A 15,723-nucleotide genomic window follows, 5' to 3' on the forward strand; every position below is an offset into this window, starting at 1 on the left:
CTAAATACCTCGCTCTTTATGCTAAAGTATTTTTAGAACCCCTCATATGCGTAATCATCTCTGTTCGTTTTAAGTTTCAATGCTACTTCTTCCTTTCATTTGAAAAAACGTTTTCATGTTTATTTCTCATTGTTTTCTTATAGTAATGCTAGAGAATCCTGCGCCCTTTTCATTGAATTTTTCTTCCCCCATGACAGATTCCTCCAAGGAAAGATCCTCCAACATAGCCCCCTCTCCTCAGCCCCACCCCCAAACAAAATAAAATCCCCCTGAAAACGTCTGTACACTTCCCAATAACCATTACTATATGTAAACACTGGTCAAAGCTTGTAACTTGCAGCCCCTCCCCCAGGGATTGTGGGGGAGTAAGTCATCCCCAAAGACATAGTTATTATGGTTTTCGACTATGCTGAACAAAATGGCTATCTCAAAATTTTGATCCGTTGACTTTGGGAAAAAATGAGCGTGGGAGGGGGCCTAGATGCCCTCCAATTTTTTTGGTCACTGAAAAAGGGCACTAGAACTTTTCATTTCCGTTAGAATGAGCCCTCTTGCGACATTCTAGGACCACTTGGTCGATACGATGTCCCCTGGAAAAAAAAACAAAAAAAACAAACAAATAAACACACACCCGTGATTTGTCTTCTGGCAAAAAATTCAAAATTCCACATTTTTGTAGATAGGAGATTGAAACTTTTACAGTAGGGTTCTCTGATACGCTGAATCTGATGGTGTCATTTTCGTTAAGATCCTACGACTTTTAGGGGGTGTTTCTCCCTATTTTCCTAAATAAGGCAAATTTTCTCAGGCTCGTAACTTTTGATGGGTAAGACTAAACTTGATGAAACTTATATATTTAAAATCAGCATTAAAATGCGATTCTTTTGATGCAGCTATTGATATCAAAATTCAATTTTTAGAGTTTTGGTTACTATTGAGCCGGGTCGCTCCTTACTACAGTTCGTTACCACGAACTGTTTGATAACATTTGACTTATAAAAGGAAAATCCTGGGTTTGAGTCCCACCGATGTCAGGTTTTATAGCAAAATCAGATAATTAATAAGATCACTTGCCTAATTTTGAAGATATCCTATATTCTGTTCTCTTTTATGCTTTCCTACTTTATAGCAAAAAGTGTTGATTTTATTTCCTTTCCCACTAATAATCTTATGCAATGAAAATCTTTCAATTTTTATAGTGGAAAAATTAGATTAAATTAATATTTGTTGTGAGGAGTTACATTTAAAAAAAATTAATATTAAAAGGGCTTCATAAAAAATACAGTTTGTTATGAGAAGTCTCTATTATTTCAGTCAAGAACATACGACACTATCGACCATGGGGGTTTTGCGAGGGTGGCTGTCTTACAGTTATTTGTCGTAGTTTCTGTTTATTTCTAAAGCCTAACTTAGCTTTTTCAGGGGTAGATTTAAAGCAAAATCTTGGGAGAGGCTCAATTTGACAAGGGTGCCAATTAGCAAAATCTTAGGGGACGGGGGGCAAATGTGACAAAGGTGCCGATAATTGACCAAATTAACGAATTTATTCAAAAAAAGAGTAAAAAAGAAGCAAGAAATGAGGGCGCGAGAAAATCTTGGGGGAGAGCATGGTTTCCCTAGCCCCCCTGGATCCGCTACTGTATTTTTTTACCGTAAGTTTATGCATATTTCACGTGTAATTGCTTCATTCATAGTTATTTCTGCTTGGTTTAAGTCTGACTTATTACCTGAGTTCTGCACGTTTAGTGTTGAATATTGCCCTTTAGTTGAAAAAAACTCTTTTTAATTTAGTAATAATTAGCTACCTCTCAGTGTAAAGAAGATTATCATCATAGAAGTTTTTTTCATAGCGCAGATTTCGAAATTTGACGCGCCTTTTCTCACAGGTAAAAACGAAAATTTTATGTCCTCTTATTCTAATGATAACTTGTAATAATTGTCGTTTTTCTGTCTGTAAATAACATTTAGAATCATTATCAGCTATAAAATTCCTTTGTTCTTTGTAATTTGTGCCTTGATTTATAAATTGACGACCACATACCGCATTTTGAACTTTTATACGATTTTCGTAATATTTTGTTATTATAAGATCTTTGAGTTACTGAAAATGCCAAGATGAAAGTTCATAACACATAATTTTTATGTAAAACGCTACGTTGATTCGAGGCCATATTACGTCGATACTATAGAATTACTATAAACACCAGCAACAACTACATAAAACCTACTGTGCCTTCATTATAGCTCCTATTGTGGAATTTTTACAGAATGATGTGCGAACCGTGAGAATTGAAACTGGTTAGTTTATATAAATCATGGATAAAAAATTTAAAAAATACAGGGAATTGTGCTTAAAATGACGTCATAATTACCTTGTGCACGTGGCGAAGGCTTGAGCCGTTGACCGTAGCGAGTGAAGCGACCGGTATAAGACAGCTAAGGCTCGTACCGGTAGGGCTATTTAGATACGGGTAGGGCTATACGGCTAAGGCTATTTAGATCCTAAGGCTAAGGCTATTGCCCTTTGATCTTAAGGCTATATTTGCAAGGATCAAAGGCTGAAGCAGATGGAGGCGACAAAAAACCCCATGGAATCCGAACGTAAAGGAGATACAAGATAGCGTACACAATTCTATATAAGTTACTCGTGCCATTTATATAATCTTTAATCGATGTCATTAAATTAGAAGTGAGACAATCATTAAAGTTGATTGTTAGCTTAACTATCTTTCTTTTGTACTATAATATCGTACATAAATTTGAAATAATGACAGAATGATACGAAGTCCTTGAAAAAATGCATGTACTAGCAAGCTTTTGAGATTTTTTACGCGCTCTTTTTTAGCTCTAACACGATGGAGCCCCTTGGACCCAACTTGGTCTAAACTGCTGTAAAACTTACGAAACATTTTCCTGTATCAACATCGCAGGTATCAGCATGTCCATTGCACTGACAAGGTACGCAGAACCCTCCAAACGGACCTGTTTGAGCACGAAAGTAGCCAGGGGCACAATCTTCACAAGACAGACCCAGGTAGTTTACTGGACAATTGCACTTTTCCACACTATAAGCTGGTTCAAGGTTTAGCTCGTAGTCTTCTGTTGCTATGTTCATGGAAAACCTTGTAATCCTGAAACAAGGATACAGGACATACACAAAATTTCGAAATTCATTCTGGGCTATCACACACTACACTCCTTTAAACATTTTACTTTTTAGATGAGACAAATTTGACGATAAGAATTCTTGTCATTAGACAAGTTTGAGATCAAAATGGTTTAAAATGGACTATAAAATTAAATGCTATCAAAACGGTTTAAGTTTGTCTAAATTTGTCTAACTTTTGCAAACCTTGGAAAAAAAAGTCCACTTTTATGTATCGTATTTATTGTCATGTAAAATTTGAAAATAAATTAAAAACAAATATAGTCGTAACAGTGACATCAAATAGTCATAGCGTCAGTTCTTCAAATCAAGTCGGAATAAACAACCCCGTCCCCATTCGTATACGGATGATCTTTATAATTGTAAGCAAAGTCTAAGGTGTGATTACTTTTCATGGGGGTGGGAGAGAAAGGAAAGTTAAATGAAAAAAATTGCGAGAAATTTGTAGGAGGATTCATCCAAGCTGTTACTCTTGGTCCGCCTTTCTTATACATAAGAAACCATCTAGAAACTGATTAATTTATAATAGAGTGCACACAAAATTTTTTTGGCAAGTTCCTTGTGCTTATTCTTTTGCGTAATTTTCATTCCAAGCAAACACTGTGTTTTGAGGTCTATTATTATAAATGCTCTATTATAGCATTGTTGCCAACATTCGTATTAGTCGCTCTTTACCTGCTTGCACAGTTCAATATCTTTTATTATTATATGTCATGGTTGCAGCAGAAGCTGCAACCTAGTAAAGGACGAACCACGGCCCATAGTAACCAAAAATTAAAAAACACGTTTAATAAAAAAAAACTGGCAAGTTAAAAAAAATTGCATTTCTACTTACTCAGGAATGGTAACCATTGTCTAAATTAGTCTTAATAGTAAAATGTTATTTTCAAAACAAATTCAAAATAATTTCAAAAGTAACCTGAAGTTCCTAAAAATGACATAGGAACGGAAAAAATACACCGTTTAAATCGCCATGGCCGAAAACCCTGAGACTTCAAATCCTCTGGCTTGAACAACAAGGAAGATCACTTTTTGCAAGGGTAGCATTGATGTGTCCTTGTTCTGTTTTTTCTCCACTATCCCACTCTACCCTTTGTAGGATTGGAGCATCACAGAGAGCTGTTTAAACGCTTATTTTAAAGGTAATTTAGGTAATAAACCCATACAACACCATGTAAACTGTCATCTAGATTTTTAACCCACACAACAACAACAGCTATAGAAGAAACACTTGTAGGTGATCATTAAGGTAAGTAAACTTACTGATGCGATTCACAAATGGTAACTATAGCAGATTTCTTTTTCTATGTGAACTTGGATTTATTCAAGCTAATGAAAAGAGATACACCATTCACACTGAAGTTTAGTTCCGATTTAGCACAGCTTAGACACCAAGACAGCAATGAAAACTCGATTTATTTTTGGGGCAAAGTGCGCGGTAGCGATGCTACCGGCTGGAGACAGGAAACTGGCAGTCTGAATCTAAAAGTCGGAGCAATCCACAGCTTAGATACCAATTAGATGCCAATTGCGTTCCCGCCTATGGTGTTGTAGTACGCGGGGCTTGGAGGAAGCGCCAAGTTCGGAGCTCTGTACCAAAAGCTTCTCATCGGCAAGATATGAGTTTTCATAACTGTATTAGTATCAAAGCTGTGCGATTTAGGCATTCAACATAGCATGCCATCTAGTTTATTTACATTTACTAGCAAAAAAAGCTATAATCGTCCTATTTTAAAGAAATATTTCCTAAGCCGTTTATAATCAAAGGCGAAAAAAATCAGCTTTGATCATGTTGAAGAATGAAGATTGCTGCATTTCTGCAATTCATGCTAGGTTCTAAATGAAACTAAATGCCAACCGAATATAAATCACGTAAAGTGTCGACTCATTTTTTTTTTTTTAATTTGACATTTTTTAATTTATTATTTGCAAAATGTTTATTGCAGATATTGCACATTTCTTAAGGAACAACAGTTGAAATTTTTCAACCTCCATCGCTTTTGGCATGCGAAAAAAAAAATTACCTCTTCTCAAATACTAACACACTGGATGTGAAAATTGGAAGGAAGAATTTTGCATGATCTTTATGCATATTTAAAATGTATAAGTGACAACCAAGCATTTAAACTGTTGGGTTGAGTCCGAAATTCATAATCTGTGATTTTCACAATAAAATTCAGAAACGCAATCTTCTTTGTTAAGTTCGAAAGTGTCGCAGATGATTTCATGCCATTAAAGTTGGATTTTCGACTTTCATGGCAGTCGAGTGGTGAGATAGCGCAGCTTACAATTGAGTATTTCCATTGCGTTCTTCAGAATGATTCTTGGTTCCCACCAGATAACAAGATTTAGAAGCACAAATCAGTTTTCGTACTGAGCTGCACCACATACTGCCATCTCTAGGAAATAAAAATTCCGAACTACGAATTTTTACAATAGATGAAAATTATTTATTTTCATTTTTAATCGAAGTTGGCTTAGGAATTCCATAACTCTTATTTCTTATAAGACAGAATTCTAATTAGGTTTCCCTAAGGAAACCTAATTAGAAGAAAAAAACACGTTTGATTTGCATGCGAAGTTATGCCGGAATTTATCAGAGCCAAGCATAAGGCTTCAGTACAAAAATGCATTACGATTCCCAACTCTAAACTCGATAAGCAATAGTGATGACTACAATCTTCTACACGGCAGCATCTTTCAGGCCTAGGGGGAAAGCAGGAAGCACTGATCCTCCCTTAGGTTTCAGCTGTGAAAGAAAGCCGTAAAAACAAAACAAAACTGTCTATCCTTTGTTAAAATGTATAATTATTTATATAATAAATTAATTAATTAACTTAAAAGATAGAATGGCTTATCTGTCATAATAAAAGCCCCATAATTATTTCTAGTAGTTTTTGATACATGCTGCTTAGGATTGTCATTTTTTAATTATTTAATAATGAATAAACTTTATTAAGCTTAATGTCCCGGTCAAAATCACTTCGCAGATGAATGAGAAAAAGGCGAGAAAAAAATTGAGCCCAAGTTAGTGACAAAAGGTATACCAACAAAGATTTCACATAAACACAACAACAATGATACCATTCTTCAAAGAAGAAATGAAAGCTTGATCTTTCATTTCAAACACTTTACCGTCATTGTAGAGATAAATGTGGCAATGTTGGTTTTTAAGAATTTTTGTAGAAACAAAACATAAAATGTGCTTACTTACCTAACTTCCCGAATAGGCTCAAAATAACTTCCTCTTATATAAATGCCTTCAAGACGGTGTAGGAGAATCATGAATTGTTCCCTATTGACGGGAAGACCTGATGGCAATACGAAGTTATGTTCTGTTAGCTCTACAAGTACATTCGTCGGTACACCTGGTACAATAGATTTTGGCATTGAATGGACTAGGGTTAAATTTGTACCCCCGGTAAAAATTATGTCTGGTGCTTCAATAGCTGAACCTAAAAAATGAAATCATGAATGCCATCAAATCTTTTACTACAAAACAAGTTGTGTGTTCTAGGCTTTTAAAAAAAATTAATCTGATTTTCGACTGTAAAAAAAATGGTTCAATGTTCGATGGGTTTATCAACGGATTCTTTGAAAAAACAAAAATGAATAAATTCCATAATTAAAACATCACAATCCATTCTTGGATATCGAGGAGCACAATATTTACATTTTTAAACATAATATGGAGAATGGTCACTGCTCCTGCTCTCAGACACGATCTTACCTCTCAGCAGTTAAAATAATTAACGAGTTACTTTCCTGTTAACGAGAATGATTAATGAGTTACTTTCCTGGGGAAACCACCCCGTCATATAAATATTTGAAAGATCTTTTGTAATGCTAATATACGAATCATTACACATGTAATAATCGGAGCGAAATCTTATCACACGGTTAGGGTGATGGGTATTTGCAGGTTCGATGTTAATCGGGAAGATTAGGTAACACGTGCAGCTAATGCGATGTGTTTGTTTTTACGGGATTCTTGTAGCATTACTAATGTTTAATGTCTGTTTTTTACGTTAAGCTTTGTATGTGTGTGTATGTGTTTTGTTTACACTTTCAACATACTGATCTATGATTAGTATTATCCACTCTTCGTTCGTATCCATAAATGTAACGTTAAAGATTTACGTTACATAATCTTTTAAGGACTTTTTTCCTTGGGGATGGATGGCTTATTTCGTTAAAACCAAGCCATACAGTCAGTTTGAAGATTTCAACTTTTTTCAAAAAATGTTGACACCCACCAGTTAGAACGAGCAATGAGTTTGCAAGCCCGCCTAGCTGCTCAAAGAACCTAACTGGTCAGTTGTAGGCTGACAACGTACATAGCTTAAAGTGAGCATCTACGGATATAGATTAGTCCAGTTAGGACTCACGACTTAATTTGGAGTTTTACCCATTCGCAGGCAAACACTAGAGTCTAGGAAAATTATTCAGGAAAGGCTAAGCCAGAAGATTAAAAAATTACAAGGACGTCTAAAAGCTTACTAACTTAGTAAGATAAATGGTAGGATATACCAACCTTCGAAAATTTTAAAAAGAAAAAAAGGCTAAGAGACAATAAGGAATTAATCATTTCTAATAAAGATAGTTGAATTACTATACAAATAGACAATGCAATACATTACATCGTAGCTATTATTTGTTGTTGTGCAAAAGTTACATAGGAATTTTAGTCTCTTTGATTCTATTTTAAATGAAAAGGCAGCACAGAAGATATTAGTTTCAGAAGTTTAAAGTCATAGATTTCCGCGATATTCCGCTATCTTGTTATAAAAAAAGGAAAGAAAAGAAACAGCTGTAGCTATACAGTTCAAATTATGGTCGTCCAATATCCTGACTCGTTCACCTAAACTGCGGATTTTTCAACGCCTTGGTCGGTTCTGTAATGTTTCACGAAACTGAGACATGGCATGCATCAGCCGCAACCCCAACCATCAATGTATTCTAGTCGAAGAGTCTGAAAAGGATCAAAGGTCAAAGTTGACTCGAATTCGTGACCAACGAGAAGCTGTTGCAGCTCATCAAACAGTCTCGGTTTTCAACCCAACCAGGCGAGCGTACCTTACTATGATTGGATTTCTACTTGGAATGCCCTGCACTTACCCACAAAGACGATCTTTGACTTTGATCCTACGAAAACCAGTTAGAAGCGACCGCAAGATCGACCCCAGAAACGATGGTTCGACAGACTATTCGATTTCCTAGCGATGACAAGCATCAGACCAAGCAGAGCGCAAACGCTCGCACTGTACCAAAGCGGATGGAGGAGGCTGACATCACTCTCTACCCCGAACAGCTCCCGACAGGAGACCTCAAGCAAGTCAAGTAAGTCAAACTGTAGACAATGTTCATTAGATGTTCGTTTATATTCACCTTCATTTTAATCCAAGTTTCGTTCACGATTTAATTAACTTACTTAAATTCTTACTATTACCTATCTATTTGTCACAAATGAATGACCATCAGTGGAATCGTCACATTTTATGATCCAGTGCAGTATCTACGCGGATTTTCATCAAGAGTATGATGTGGTAATTTTAACACTTACATCATCATTATGAAGATCGGTTCTTGTATAACAATCACCCTAATACCAACAAATTTGTCAAAAACATTAGACTTTAAGAGAATATTTAGGTTAAGACTCAATCCCCTCAACATATTTTGCTATATTCTCTTAAGTTTACTCCCCAGAGACAATACAAGGGCAGTTTGAGAGGTGGTAGCACCACCCTTACTTCTGGCTCGTCTTAACTTTGGATTCATCCCTCATTATAACTTTCGGTTTTAGGTTGTAAATTTTCATTAATAATAATCCCCATCTTTTTTTTCTTTAGACTTGCCATTTTTCATAAGTATATTTCTTTTCCTTTTATGTGTATAATTCGCCTTTTACCTTTTCATGGCAATTGTTTTTCAAAAAGAGAGAGAGGGGAGGAAGCAATATCTATGGTTGGAGTTTTAGATATTGCTGATTCCAAGGGTGCCCTTTTCATTTCAATCCACCACCATTTTCAAGGAGTCAAAATTCCCCCCATTTTTTTTAAACACCCACCCTGGATACAGCATTGTCACTTACCCAACAAAACAGCATAATAGAATATATACAAATGACCCATTGCTTTTAGAATTATTAGAGACAAGAAAACATTACCTTGACATTAGACATGCAAAGTTGGAGTTCTGAATACTACTTTAGTAGCTCTTCTGTGTTTTCAGTAAAGTGGTCAATCTACTAAAGAAAGCCATAGAATTCTTAGGTATCACAGCTTACTCTTTATCTTGGGTAAATTCTGCACGTTTAGAGTTTGAATTTTACTCTTAAGATTCAAACTAAGCGGGATTCTTTTTTTTAGGTCGACGTTAAAGACCTCACAAAAGCAAATATGATCTCAGAATGTGTTTTAAACGAAAGCTCAAGTTTCAAGCTAATGATTCAACTAAAATTCACTTTAACTGCGAGTAAAAAAAAAGGATATTTTGGGTAAAAACAAAAATGCAGAAAAACAATTTCCAGCGAATCTATAAACTCTATTCGATACCTAAACTATAAAAAAAGGGAGATCTACTTACTCCTTGGTCCTTCCACAAATACAACTGTGTAGTTGAGTAAACCTCCATAAGATGACAATTTGTTCCCAAGATAAGACTGGGGAGCAGAGAAATAAAATACACCCATCTCTGGGAGCCAATCAATTAAGACTGCTCGTATGGTGAGGTCAAATTGCTCTACACTGACATCCGAAGATCTAAAAAATAATAATAATAATAATAATAATACAAATTGAATCTTATATGATCAAGGTGCATGAGCAAAAAAAAAAAAAAAAAAAAAAAAAAACTATTTTTGTGCAACTTATGCTGGAATAACAGTAATTTTGCTTAAATTATAAATAAAGGATTAAAAAACATATTATTTAGTAAGTTTAATTGAAAGTTGAGCTTACTCTTGATTAAACAGAATCATCATGTGTGCTTGGTCAAGATTTCGTTTCAACAAGCGTTTTCTTCTAAACTGTTTTATGTGGCAAATATCCGCAACGTTCCACAGCAAAACGCCAGTTGAAGCACAACCTCTATTAAGATCACAATCAGAACTAGAGATCCCACAATACATTGTACTTACAATGCTTGGGACCAAGTTTTCGTTACCTCTCTACTTGCCCAGGCTTTCGACCTGAATAAAAAATTAGTAAAAATGATTGCATTATCATTTGGACAATAAAAAGAAATTTAACAAAAAGAACCTTTTATATCTTTGATTCAAACAAGAATTAATGCTTTAATTCTCATTAATAATGTCCTCCATCTACAAGATTTCAATCTCATGATACAATACACAGCATTGCATTGTGTGTTTCAACCACTTCCTCTAGTGAGGAGATGCCTATTTATTCACCATGAAGAAGGGCTGCTATACGCTTAAATGTTTCAATTTATCCGATCACCCAATGGAGCTTAGAAAAATCAGAAATACGGTATTTTATTCCTTTTCTCTCTTCCCACATTAAAGCTAATGCTACCAGCAATCTTTTCGAAAATTTTGAGCAAGGCCACTCCTGAGACATGGATGGGGGTACTCCCCCTCACCCTTCCCGCACGGATAGAAGAGAAAAAATACGAAAAACTATGTATTGTTCAGTTATTCAACAGTACTTTTTCAAAGGTTGAGTGCTCCATCCCCAAATTAAAGCTATGATAAGACTCAAGTTTAAAAATATTTTCAGCTGCTTAAAAAATTAAATACGCTTTCCAACTGCTTGCTAGGCTAATGGAAGAAAAATATAGGAAAGATTCTTCCCTTTTTTGTCTTTTTCACATAATTTATAAAATTTTATATATAAATAATTAATGAAAGAAAGTAACTCACCTAGAATGCATCATTCCTTGTTGGAACAAGAATGCAGCACTAGACCAGCCTTCCATATTAACCTCCTGATTCCAGAAGAGAGGTGCACTATTGCAAATAGTGGCTTTACCGAAGCAAAAACATTTTGTTGCTCCATTTGGATTACTTTCTAACAAGTTAAAAGCGCCAGGAACTGGGAGGTCACAAGAAGATCCTACAACATTTTCTTTGCAGAAGCATTCGGCAGTATCTTGATTACATATACCCGGTAAAGTGCCACGGACATCACAGTTGCAAAGCTGACACTGTGGAAAAGCCCAATAGCCTGATTCACATCTGTCACAAGTTCTGCCAACAACATTTTGCTTACAGTCACACTGTCCATTTTCAAGGTCACATTGGAGGTTTCCGTCATATACTCCGAGTGGATTACATTCACAGGCCTCACAGCCAATAAGAGGGTCATAACCATAATGAAGGGGTTCACAACGATCACATCGAGGTCCTGTCACGTGGGGTGGACAAATACACTGGCCAGTTGTTGGTTCACAGTATGCAGTACTAGGACAGTCACATATTTTACAATCAGGAAACCCATAATATCCTGTTTTGCATCTAGTACATTGGCGTCCGATCACATTAGGTCTGCATTCACACTGTCCACCAAATTTAGCACATTCAAAACTAAGTGAGCCATCAATGTCACATCCACAAGGTAAAGCACCATTATTAAATTCCGTTGTTAATGTGAATGTAGCTTTTTTACAAAAGTCAGTAGCGTTCTCAGGAAGTATGAAGTACTGATTTTTTGTGCAGTGTTTGAAAAAATCGTTTGTCAAGTCAACAGGAGATTCTTCTAACAAGAAATGAGTGTACTGGTTAACCGGGACTACATAAAGATAATCAAGCCATACACCTTTATTTGTTGGGTTTTTAGCAGAAAATACGAAGCTTTCCAGTATGTTAAATTTGAAATCACCATTGGCCTGCTCCAACACGGCTCTACAGCCACTCACAGAAGGACAATGCTTGAGAGGTAGGTGTGCTTCGTAAAACTGACCATTTTGTAGGATTACATCAAGTTTTACCTCTGGATGATTAGGTTGGTAATATTGGGCAATAAAGACATAATAGCCTTGTGAAGAAACTTTACCAGTAACGTCCACCTACAAAAAACAAGGCAAATTGACTAAATTAACCTAAAAATACAAAACACTTTGTATTTGAATTAGATTGTGTTTAAATACTAAAACTGTTACATTACCTCAGCTAAAATAGGTTCAATTTAAAGAAAAAAATTAGTAAACTAGATAAAGAGCCAATGGTTCTACCACGGTTTGACTGATATTTTATAACATATAGAAGACATGACTAGGAAAGAGGAGGGGAAGACTGGGCCCTCTCCCCCATCTCCTTTCTCTTTCTCTCTAAAATTTAAAAATATACATAATACTACACATTTTTGGCTATTTAACGGCTTAAAAGATTTCTTTTATAGATTTTTAACACTTTCAACCTTGCACAAATCAGAAAGTTGCGCAAAGATTTTAAACTGACTTATTTTTTAAGTCTGAGCTCAAGACTAATTTTGGAAGAAAATAAACTTAAGAAAACCAATTACAACTGGGGCTAAATTTCCTTCGAATTTAAAAAATGTGAACAAGGTTCACCCAAAAACATGTAAGGGGATCTATTTCTTAGAAATTTCAAACAAACCATGACATAATGTGAAACTTTAGAAGGCTTACTAATTATACATCCATTTGCAAAATTAGTATATTATTTTTTTTAACAAAAATATGGACAGACAATATTCGTTCACATCAAAAACAGAAATAATATAACATAAAGCACAATAACAGTTCAAAAATTACAGTAAAATAACAGCTCAGATGTCAAATGGCATACTTAATAACAACTTACATCACCATTAGATTGGACAGTACAAGAAAAAGCGACAACACTAGAAATAAAAAAAAGCTTATATCCTCAGTGAATTACATCCTGAGTATTTACTTCCTCAGAAAATCAGAACTAAAACAAATATTTTCAGGATTTCGGTTTCCAGGGCTATTTTAAGAAAGATCCGCTACATGTTTCCTAACTAAATGCAAAAACTACTTTTAACTAGCAAAATTTCTAAAGGCGGTTGGAATTAAATTTTAAGTTTTTGGTCCAGTATTCACAAACTAGACGCTAATCGTGCTATTAGGGTCTAGGTTGTCTTAATTAAAAAGAGGGAAGTTTTATGAAAGCTGACTAAAAACATACGCGCCAAATAGTTGACATAGTTGATGGTGTTAGTTGTGGTGAAATTGTGCTAATAAATGGAAAATAAATCAGATGAATTAAAAAAGTGAATAACTGACGATCAGCTATCAAACAGTTCGTGGTAACGAACTGTAGTAAGGAGCAACCCGGCTCAATAGTAAACGAAACTCTAAAAAACGGACTTTTGATGCTAAAATATACATCAAAAGAATCAGATTTTCATGCTGATTTTAAATATATAAGTTTCATCAAATTTAGTCTTTGTCATCAAAAGTTACAAGCCTGAAAAAATTTGTCTTATTTTAGAAAATAGGGGAAAACACCCCCCTAAAAGTCACAGAATCTTAACGAACATCACACCATCGCATTCGGGGTATCGGAGAACCCTATAAGCAAAAGCTCCTATCTAAAAAAATGTGGAATTTCGTATTTTTTGCCAGAAGACAAATCACGGGTGCGTATTTATTTTTTTTTATTTTTTTTCCCAGGGGTCATCGTATCGACCACGTGGTCCTAGAATGTCGCAAGAGGGCTCATTCTAACGGAAATGAAAAGTTCTAGTACCCTTTTTAAGTGACCAAAAAAATTAGAGGGCACCTAGGCCCCCTCCCACGCTCATTTTTCTCCAAAGTCAACAGATCAAAATTTTGAGATAGCCATTTTGTTCCGTATAGTCAAAAACCATAATAACTATGTCTTTGGGAATGACTTACTCCCCCACAGTCCCTGGGGGAGGGGCTGCAAGTTACAAACTTCGACCAGTGTTTATATATAATAATGGTTATTGGGAAGTGTACAGTCGTTTTCAGGGGATTTATTTTGGTTTTGTGGGCAGGGTTGAGGGGAGGGGGCTATGTGAGAGGATCTTTCCTTGGAGAAATATGTCATGAGGGAACAGAAATTCAATGAAAAGGACGCAGGATTTTTTAAATTACCATAAAAGAAAACAATGAAAAAATAAACATGGAAAAGTTTTTTCAATTGAAAGTAAAGAGTAGCATTGAAACTTAAAACGATCAGAGATTATTACACATATGAGGGGTTCTAAAAATACTTTAGCATAAAGAGCGAGGTATTTAGGAGGAGATAAATACCTCACTCTTTATGCTATAGTATTTTTAGTAATTTCAACTATTTATTCTACGGCCTTTCTGATTCAGGGGTCATTCTTAAAGAATTGGGACAAAAATTACGATTTAGTGTAAAGAACGAGGTATTGACGAGGGTACAAACCCCCTCATATACATAATAAAAATTAAAGAATATAAAAGTTTGTTACGTAAGTTAATTCTCAAGTTACGTATATTTTTTACTAATAAAAAAAAATCGTTAAAGTTAAAATTTATAGTTGCCTTTTTTTGTAACCGAAAAATTGCTGGGCAACTAGGCCTCCTTCCCCATCCCTTATTTCTCAAAATCGTCTGATCAAAACTAAGAGAAAGCCATTTAGCCAAAAAAGGAATTAATAAGCAAATTTAATTTTAATAATTTATGTGTGGATAGCCAAAATTAAACATGCATTAATTCAAAAACGTTCAGAAATTACATAAAAAAAAACTAGTTTTTTAACTGAAAGTAAGGAGCGACATTAAAACTTAAAACGAACAGAAATTACTCCGTATATGAAATGGGTTGTCCCCTCCGCAATCCCTCGCTCTTTACGCTAAAGTTTGACTTTTTGCCACAATTCTGCTTCTTAAAACAATAAAAAGCTTTAGCGTAAAGAGCGAGGGATTGCGGAGGGCACAAACCATTTCATATACGAAGTAATTTCTATTCGTTTTAAGTTTTAATGTCGCTCCTTACTTTCAGTTAAAAAAACTAGTTTTTTTTATGTAATTAACGTTAAATATTCGTCTAATGCGCTTTATTTTGTGAAATTGAAAGGAGTTAATAAAATGAAGGAACCATGGATGTCCAAACAGAGACAAAGCAGAAGAAATAGGGATCAACAAAGAAAAATAAATTGCCTTTAGAATGAAAGTTGAGAAAAAGTAACATAAACGCCAAAGAATTGCAATTTTCGTGGAATTTTCAGCGATACTGTATTGATTTTTCGAAGCGACAAATTTTCATAAAAAAAAGCTTCAGAATACTTAAAATTATCATCAAGAGTTACGCTATATTATTAAAGTAAAGAAACAACTTAACATTGTTTTATTTAATCCACAAAAAAATTATATATTGAATTTTTTTCGTATTTTGTGACAGCAAATTTTGTTACAATGATCATGCGCAGTTAAAATTGTTTTGTTAAGTTTATGAAAAAGCGTAAATAAATTCTTATGAGATACAAAAATAACAAAATTATCTACAAACACGACAATTTTAAAAAATGGTAGTACTTCAGGCAGATATTTATGAGCAGGAGGGAAAGGTGAGTCCCAGGGCCGGGTTCCAAGATTTCTGCTGCATATTATGT

General features: G+C 34.9%; 1 protein-coding gene across 1 annotated transcript in view; it reads right to left on the reverse strand.

The window, feature by feature from the left end:
- Positions 1-15,723, reverse strand: part of LOC136028191 (laminin subunit alpha-like) — a 231,253-nt gene that overhangs the window by 139,414 nt on the left and 76,116 nt on the right. Inside the window, exons 19-20 of the mRNA XM_065705897.1 lie at positions 11,052-12,196; positions 9,755-9,930 (exon numbers count right to left, since the gene is read on the reverse strand). Coding sequence (XP_065561969.1) covers positions 9,755-9,930; positions 11,052-12,196 — 1,321 coding nt within the window. The remainder of the gene's footprint in view (positions 1-9,754; positions 9,931-11,051; positions 12,197-15,723) is intronic.

This window comes from Artemia franciscana, chromosome 6 (assembly GCF_032884065.1).
Source record: "Artemia franciscana chromosome 6, ASM3288406v1, whole genome shotgun sequence".
NCBI lineage: Eukaryota > Metazoa > Arthropoda > Branchiopoda > Anostraca > Artemiidae > Artemia > Artemia franciscana.